At 40.3% G+C, this 9008-nt stretch overlaps 1 protein-coding gene across 3 annotated transcripts in view; it reads left to right on the plus strand.

The window, feature by feature from the left end:
- Snap23 (synaptosome associated protein 23) overlaps positions 1–7960 on the plus strand; it is a 32762-nt gene extending 24802 nt beyond the window's left edge. For all 3 annotated transcript variants that reach the window (XM_028767173.1, XM_028767175.1, XM_028767174.1), the window contains 3 exons: positions 867–1022; positions 2919–3063; positions 5657–7960. In XM_028767173.1, coding sequence (XP_028623006.1) covers positions 867–1022; positions 2919–3063; positions 5657–5722 — 367 coding nt within the window. In that variant the 3' untranslated portion in view covers positions 5723–7960. The remainder of the gene's footprint in view (positions 1–866; positions 1023–2918; positions 3064–5656) is intronic.
- Positions 7961–9008: the final 1048 nt, after the last annotated feature.

The following is a 9008-nucleotide window of genomic DNA, read 5'->3' on the forward strand; positions in this document are numbered from 1 at the left end:
ACACACACACACACACACACACACACACACACACACACACACACACACATGCGCGCGCGCGCGCACACACACACATCAAAGCTGGGTTTGGTGGTGCATGCTTTTAATCCCAGCAATCTGGAGGCAGAGGGAGGCTAATCTCTTAAATTTGAAGCCATTCTGTTCTACACAAGTTTCAGTACAGCCCAAGGCTCTACAGAAAAATTCTGTCTCAAAAAATAAAAGCAAAGCACAAACCAAAACAACAAAGGTTCATACAGAACTACTCTAGTTTAAACAGGGAACAAAGATGGGGCCAAGGGTTTCCTTCTTGGATTTTTATTCCAAACCATACCTTAAACTCTGTGGCTCCTTCAAGAAACCTCTTTGTATATCCCAGATCACCTTTCCTAAGGAATTCTCCCTCTCCCCCTGCCCCCGCCAACCCCAAGTATCCATTGACTTTTTTTTTTCTTGTAAAAGTTATAAGCTGATAGACTTGAAATATCTAGTTTGAGTTTACCATTTTGCTAATGTCTCAGCAAATATATGGTAATAGGATTTGGACCTTGTAAAAATGCTTAAATGGTAGTGGTGCATGCCTGTAATCCCAGCACTCGAGAGGCCTCTGTGAGTTCCAGGACACCCTGGTCTACAAAAGCAAGAACTACATAGTGAGATCTTGTCTCTAAAACAAACAAACAAAATGATTAAATGTTGGTATTTATCTGATTCATCCCTTTCCTCTTTTGACATTGGCCATAGTGCAGATAACCTAGTTGTAGCAGGAAATAGTAGAGTCATAGTCAAGGTAATAAGTACTAATAATTTTAACCCCCCCCCCTTTCCTGCTTTTTGGTTTGTCTGTATCTTTGACATTAATATAGGACAAAGAACTTTGAGTCTGGAAAGAACTATAAGGCAACATGGGGAGATGGTGGTGACAACTCACCTGGCAATGTAGTATCTAAGCAACCAAGCCGGATAACAAATGGTCAGCCTCAGCAAACTACAGGAGCAGCCAGCGGTGGATACATTAAACGGTATGCCAGCTCCTTGTATTTCTACATCTCCTAATGCACGGCTCATTTTAGAAATTGGGTGTAGCTAGCCAGGAACACTAACTCAGCAAGTAACCTGTCAGTCTCCCTCCTTTTCTTCTTCTCTTCTTTCAGAGAGACAGTTTATTTTGGCTTTCCATTTCAAAGGGTTTTTGGTTTCTTGGAAAGAAAATCGTGGCAGTGGGAATATGGTGATGGTTATTTTTCACTTGTGGCAGGCAGTAAGCAGTGAGAAGGAAGTATAGGAAAGGCAGAGCAAGGCATGCCCTCCATAGAGCTTCTGTCAAGCCCCACACCCTACCTTCCACTGCCTCCTGGTGTTGTACTGCCTTCTGGCCATACTTCTCTAATTGACTTTAAAGTAGTAGTCTTGAGATTTGAGTGTACATAGATTCATTTGAAGGTTTATTAAATACATATTAGGGGATGGGCAGATGTATCAACATGTAAAGGATCTTACTGCCAAGCCTGCTGTCCTGAGTTAAATTTCCAGTTCTCATATGGTCAAAGGAGAGAACTGATTCACGGAAATTATCTTCTGATCTCCAACACATGTGTTGTGACATATGCACATACACACTATAAGTAAATAATGTAAAAGTTAAAAACAAGCCAGACAATGGTGCACACCTTTAATCTCAGTACTCAGGAGGTAGAGGCAGGCAGATCTCTGTGAGTTTGAGGCCAGCCTGGTCTACAGAGTGAGTTCCAGGACAGCCAGGGCTACACAGAGAAACCCTGTCTTGGAAGAAAATAAAATGTAAAGGTTCAACTGGACTTGAAGGCTGGGGATGGAGGATTGTTTTAACCCAGGAACTATAGGCAGGCCAGGGAGCATCATAAGACTCCATCTGGAGTGAAGAAAAACAACAAAACAAGCTGTTTTCCTGGTAATCTCAGCACTTCAGAAGGATGACATGGGAGGCTTGGCAAATTCAAGGGCAGTCTGAGAAACACAATGAAATCTAGGCCATCCAGGACTATATACTTCCCTGATTGGGAAGATTTGGAATGGAATGTTAGAATTAATGTATTACCATAAACAAGTACCTCAACAGTGCTGGAAAATACACTGTGTCTCAGGGTTGTATGTCAGTCGTCTTCTCTGTGGCTCTCATAGTCTCCTTGATTGGCCTTTGCTGCTGTTGTTTGAGACAAGGTCTGTGTAACCCAAGCTGGCCTCCAATTTATGTTTCTCTTCCTGCCTGAGCTTTCTGAGTGATAGGATTACAGGTAGGTACCACCATGCTTGGCTTTTAAGAACTTTTTGTAATTAATATGTATGTGAACATGAGTACACATGAATTCCGTAACATGTATGAGGAGGTCAGAGGGCAATATTGTGGAGTTGGTTCTCTCATGCTACCTTTACATGGCTTCCATGAACTGAGCTCGCGTCATCAGCTTTGTGCAGCAAGCTCTTTGACCTGCTGAACCATCTTGCTAGTCTGTCCACTGCCTACTTGATTGCCTTGCCTTGCTTTTCTTTTTTCTTTTCTTTTTCCTTTTCTCTTCCTTTGTTCCTTTCTTTCAGTGTAGACTGTTTCTAGTAGTCTACATTTCATTTACATGTTGATCATCATTTTGATTACTTATTTTTATAATTGTAGATTTAGTCCATTTGTAACTTAACAAAAAGTTCTGATTTGGGGCTGGAGAGATGGCTCAGTGGTTAAGAGCACTGACTGCACTTCCAGAGGTTCTGAGTTCAAATCCCAGCAACCACATGGTGGCTCACAACCATCTGTAATGAGATCTGATGCCCTCTTCTGGTGTGTCTGACGACAGCTACAGTGTATTCATATATAATAAATAAATAAATCTTTAAAAAAAAAAAAAAAAAAAGTTCTGATTTAACTCTCTCTTTTTTTCTGATAGTATAACTAATGATGCCAGAGAAGATGAGATGGAAGAGAACCTGACTCAAGTGGGCAGCATCCTGGGCAACCTAAAGAACATGGCTCTGGATATGGGCAATGAAATTGATGCTCAAAACCAGCAAATACAGAAGATCACAGAAAAGGTAAGTAAATAAATAAATAAGTAAATAAGTAAATAAATAAATAAATAAGCAAGCCAGCCAGCCCACGGACAGATTAGATAGTCGATCCAGTGATATTTAGTAGTGAGTCTTTGCAAGATACTTTGAAGGAGATGAACGCAGTCTACTCAGGACAGGGTTGGTGAGCTGGCCACTCCAACACTTTAAAAGCAATCTTGCTATTTCGCTCATGTCAGTGGTTGGTTGTAAAGCACAGCTTGGAATTGAGTTTAACTTAAAACTCTGCACATGAAGCTAAGAATTTATTGTGTAGAGCTTGTGAGGTAGCTCAGGGAGTAGCGATGCTTGCCGTCAGCCTTGACAACCTGATTTTGATCCCTGGGATCTACATCTTAGGACAAAACTAATTCTTATAAATTGTCCTTTGACCTCTACACATGTACATGCACACCATAAATAAATGTAATTTTAAAAGAAATTTAAGAATGTACTGAGTAACCTGGGTAGTGGCACACACTAATAATCCTAGTATTGAAGAGACAGAAGCAGATGGGTCTCTGTGAGTTCAAGGCCAGCCTGGTCTACATAGAGAATCCCAGGGCTTCAGGGCTTCATAAAACTTCCCTATCTCAAAACCAACCAACCAGCAAACAAATCATGTACCAAGTAGATTCCTCTAACTTTTTCTTGTGTATTGTATGCATTTCCTTCCTGAATGCATGTTAGCTTTTACTTTTGTTTTATTCACAGATAGCCTAGTAGTAAGATCCTATAGCTTCATTTCAGGAGTCAGCAGCAAAAATCAATTCTGTAGACTTCTTTTTTTTGTTTTGTTTTTTGTTTTTTGTTTTTTTGAGACAGGGTTTCTCTGTGTAGCCCTGGCTGTCCTGGAACTCACTCTGTAGACCAGGCTGGCCTGGAACTCAGAAATCCTCTGCCTCTGCCTCCCAAGTGCTGGGATTAAAGGCGTGCACCACCACCACCCAGGTGTAGACTTGTTCTTATATGGTATACATTAAAAATAGGGTCATGTGTGGCTGGAAAGATGGTTCAGTGATGAAGAACACTTACTGCTCTTACAGAGGATCTGATTTATTCCTAGGAACCATGTCAGATGGCTCGCAACTGCCTATAACTCCAGCTTTAAGGAGTATGAAACTCTCTGACCTCTTTTGGTACTTGGACTGGAGCCACTTGGTTCCTAAGATGCTTGCAATGCTGAACCCTGGGTTTAGGGTATAGATTACACATCATTTTAATTTAGATGCTTCTGTGGGTGGCAGTACATCTGTTCCAAAGATCTTTGTCAAAGTTATTTCAGTCTCTTTGGTCAGAGCTCCAGAAGCTCCAGATGAGACTCCTGCTCAGAGAGCATTTTTGCCATACTTTATTGCATCAAAACTGGGCTGGACATGGAGGTGTTGCCTTTAATTCCAGCCACTCCAGAGGAGTGAGAAGATCATTTGAATTTATAAGCTCGAGGCCAGCCCAGGCAACAAGATCTAGTCTCAAAAAATAACTAAGTAGAAGACCTTGGGAGGTAGCTCAGTTGGAAAGTACTTGCCACGCGAGCATGAGGACTTATATTTGATCCAAGGACTCATATACAAGCTAGACGTGGTATGTGTCTGCAACCCTGGGCTGCCAGGTGTCAGGGCAGCACTTGTTGTTCTTCAAAAGGACTGGGAAACAATTCTCAGCACCCACATGGTGGCTTACTCCAGTTCAGGGGATCCAACACCTTCTTTGTGGCTTCCATAGGCACTTGATACACAGACATACATGCAGGCAAAACACCCATACACATTAAATTTTGCTGATGGCTGGTGGCACATACCTTTAATTCCAGCATTCTGAGAAGCAGAGGCAGGTGGATCTCTGAGTTTGAGGCCAGCCTGGTCTTTACAGAGTGAGTTCCAGGACAGCCAGTGTTACACAGAGATACCATGTCTCCAAAAAATAAAATAAAATTTTACTACATTTTTTTGTTGCACTGGTGATTGAACATAGGACCTCATGTGTGGTAGGCAGGTAATCTACCACTGAACTATATCCTAAACCTATTTTGCTGTTGTTATTTTGAGACAGTTTGACTGTAACCCTGGCTGGTGTTGAACTCATATTGCCATATCCTTTTGAGTGCTGAGATTACAGGCATATGTCCATATCTAAGTCCCAAATATATAAAACTCTGTGTGTGTGTGTGTGTGTGTGTGTGTGTGTGTGTATGTGTGTGTGTGTGCGCGTGCTTGGGAGTGAATATATGTCCATAGAATTGCAAGTCATATATATTCTACCCCTAAGCTAAAATTAAACTTGTTGATTTTTGAAACAGAATTTCATGTAGCCTAGGCTGGCCTCAGATTCGCTGTGTAGTTGAGGAAGACCCTCCATTTATGGTCCTCTTGCCTCCACTCTCCAAGTGCTAGGATTACAGGCACGTGCTGTGATACCACTTTTCATGCAGTGCTGTGAAATTGAACCCAGCGCCCAGTGTGTGCTAGGTAAACACTCTACCAAGTGAGCTACACTTGCATTCTCCAGTTCAGCGTGTGTTTAAAATGGGTTGTTTTGTGAACAGATGCTGATATTTCTCTCTCTCCTTTTTTTTCAGGCTGACACCAACAAGAATCGTATTGACATTGCCAATACAAGAGCAAAGAAACTCATTGATAGCTAAAGGCCTGCTGTACTTCTTTACCTGTTTACTCAGTTCTCTAGCTCCTGCTGGTCATTTCTTATTCAGAGTTTGAAAGACTGTGAGAGAAGGACTGGAGAAGGAATCCTCCCTACTTTCTTACTTTCTGTCTTTTGGGGTAGGTTCTTGCTCAGGCTTCCTTACAGTCTTTCTCAGTTCACTCTTGTAGGCTGCTTTCCATACGTCACACAGTCACTTCATCTCTTCATTTAGCTTCTTTTTGCGTTCAAGATTTGGAAGCATTACCAAAGAGCCATGAAGGAGGCAGCTGTATAAGTGGCTTTTGTCATTATTGGTTGGTTGGTTTGATTTTGGTTTGTTTGGTTTTGGTTTTGTGGTAAAGAGCAAGAGGAAGGAACAAGAAATGAAGTTGACTCATTAAAGAAACTACAGGTCACAAAACAACAGGTTAGTGCTTGGGGTAGGAGCTTTCACACATGTGTTTTGTTCTATATCACTGTTTTTTAGCTTCTGCTCCAAAGGAGAACACAGTGAGTTTTCCAGAATGAGCTTCACTTCTGAACCCATAGTGATTTGTGTACATAGTAGGTTCTAGGATCCCATCTCATATTGCACATGCAGGAACACTATATAAATGAGTGCCTTTTATTCTCATACAATGAGTCATAGCATGGTCCCATTGTAGGCCTGTTAACTTTATGAAGTTGTCAGTAGCCTTTAAAAGATGTACATATGTGAAATAGGAGACTTCCTCACTAAAGCAGGGCTTCAAATATTTTGGGAAACTTTTTTACAGTGTATCATGTGAATTCAGATTTACCTCAATACTAAGAATTGTGTTTAGATATGAAAAAAAAAAACATGTTTTGATCTCAGGTAGAAAAATAGATTGCTTTTAGTTTTGTGTAGTTTTAGACATTTAAAAAGTTATAATTTGTTACTAAAAGTTGTTTGGAAAATTATGCCTTTGGATTAATTGGTGACCACACTGCCATTCTCTCTGCCTTATGCACAGAATTAAGTTTATGTAGATCCTGAAGTGTTAGGAAACCTGAACTGGTATCTGTCACCTTTGTTTAAAAATTATAATCTGTACACTTTAGAGCTACCAAAGTAGATGGTTTGACCAATAACCATTGCTTGATTCTTAAAATTAAATTTTGTAATTAATGGTATTGTTCTTTCAAATAGGTAATGTTTCTATGACTTATTTGTGGGGGCAACCATTTTATCAGCTTTTGTTAACATTAAATAAAGCAAATGTCCATATGTCAAGCACTCCAATAGAAAGCTGCATTAGCTCTTTTCTGATTTTTACCAGAAGTGTTTACAGGAGTTTCTATAGTTTGCTGTGAGTCCATTTTAGACATTACATGTCTTAATCATTTGAACTTAGATATACTGCTGAGTATTTCTGAGTGAGAATTACAAGTCACTTATTGAAGAAGACACGTCTAGCATAGCAGCATTGAAAGAGTGAAAAGGACAGTATTTAAAACAAAAAAGAAAAGCTCTATGTCAGAATGAATAGTTTGTCAGGTACAGATACTGAATGTATGAAGTATGGTCAAGTATAAAATAGTGGATGGTGCTGTATCTAAGAGTGCTTTCCTTATGACATTTAAAGACAACATGCCGATTTGTCTAAAGGAACAGTACCAAAAGGTGGTATCTAAGGTATATTTGGTTAGATTATGCACTAAAGCAACCCTTTGCTCTTGCTGGCTGGTGTGAATGTATGCCTATTTCTTTGCCTTGGTTTCCATACCTGTAAATGGGAATTAATAAATCCTATTTTATAAACTAACTCACAGACCAGTAATGCCCAGAAATTTCTTAGCATATGCCTGGCTCAGAGGCTACACTGGTAATCCCAGCGTTTGGGAACCTGAGGCACGGTCAAGTGAGTTGTGGGCCAGCCTAAACTAAATTGTATCAAAAAACAGCCCCCTCCCCCAACAAAATCAACCAACAAGACTCTTAGAAGAGTGCCTATTAGATGTAACCATCATAAATGATATTTTCTCTAGAATGAAGAGAGCTCTTTTTGGTCAAAGATCTGTCTATGAATTTGATGAAAGACAACATAGCCCCCTCCCCTTCCCAGAGAAAAAAGCAAAGGAGCAGATACCAAGAACAATAGCAAGTAGCTCGCACAAGCTGGAGTCACCTAGGTTCTGCTTTTGCCTTGTTTTCTAGTATAGTGATCTTGAATACAATAGCTATGACTACAAATAAAAGCTAGTATCTTGTACCAAACTGTTTGTTCGTTGGTTGGTTGGGTTTTCTTGATACAGGGTTTCTCTGTGTAGCCTTGGGTGTTCTGGAACTCTGTAGACCAGGCTGGCCTTGAACTCACAGAGATCAGCCTGCCTTTGCCTCCCAAGTGCTGGGATTAAAGGTATGTGCCACCACCCCTGGCAACTTTTTATTTTTTTAAACTGGGTCTCACCGTATAAAACTGGCTGGCCTCAAACCCAGAGATCTACCAGTCACTGCTCCACAGATACTGAAGTTAAGTGTGCCACTACACCCAACTTCAAACTTTTAAGTATTTTAAAAACAGTAAAAGCTCAAATTTCATCTTAGTCTTAACTTACATAGCTGTACCTATTTTATTCTTTCTTCAGTTTTAATGTATTCTTCAGTCTTCAATTCTTAATCTTTCCTTATCACTTATGGATTATGATTCTTTTATTAACTTAAACATCTACACTCTAGACATCCTATAATGAGCATTTAAGTTTTTAGGATTGGGGATGCAGAACCGCTCAATTCATGAGGTGCTTGCCCAGTATATCAAGAATCGCTATGTTCAGTTCTGTTCTACCATGTAAGCCAGGTGTGGTGGCATGCCCTTCCACCTCAGCATTAAGTAGGAGGATCAGGAGCTCAAGGTCATCCTCAGGTACAGTTTCAGGACAACATGGGATTGTGAAAAACCACTCAAGAAAACCAAAAATGGTCCATGATATGGCTAAGCAGGTAAGGGTACTTGCTGCCAAGCCTGACAACCTAAGTTTGAACTCCAGGATCTAAATGGTAGAAGAAGAAAGCCAACTCCTAAAAGTTTTCCTCTGATTTCCACATGTGCTGCAGTGTATGCAAGCTTGTGTACACATACACAAACACATAAAAAATGTAATGAAAATAGTTATCCTAATTAGGTTCCTAGTTTATTTCTCATATTGTTATTCAGATTCCTTATCCTGAAGTCATTGCTTTTGTACAGTGCCTGTGACCTTACTCCATGTACTAGCTGACTCCAAACCAAACTAAAATTTAAGGCATATTGGGTAGGTTTGTT

The sequence above is a fragment of the Grammomys surdaster genome, unplaced genomic scaffold (genome assembly GCF_004785775.1).
Source record: "Grammomys surdaster isolate TR1022 unplaced genomic scaffold, NIH_TR_1.0 170, whole genome shotgun sequence".
In the NCBI taxonomy this organism is placed as follows: Eukaryota; Metazoa; Chordata; class Mammalia; order Rodentia; family Muridae; genus Grammomys; species Grammomys surdaster.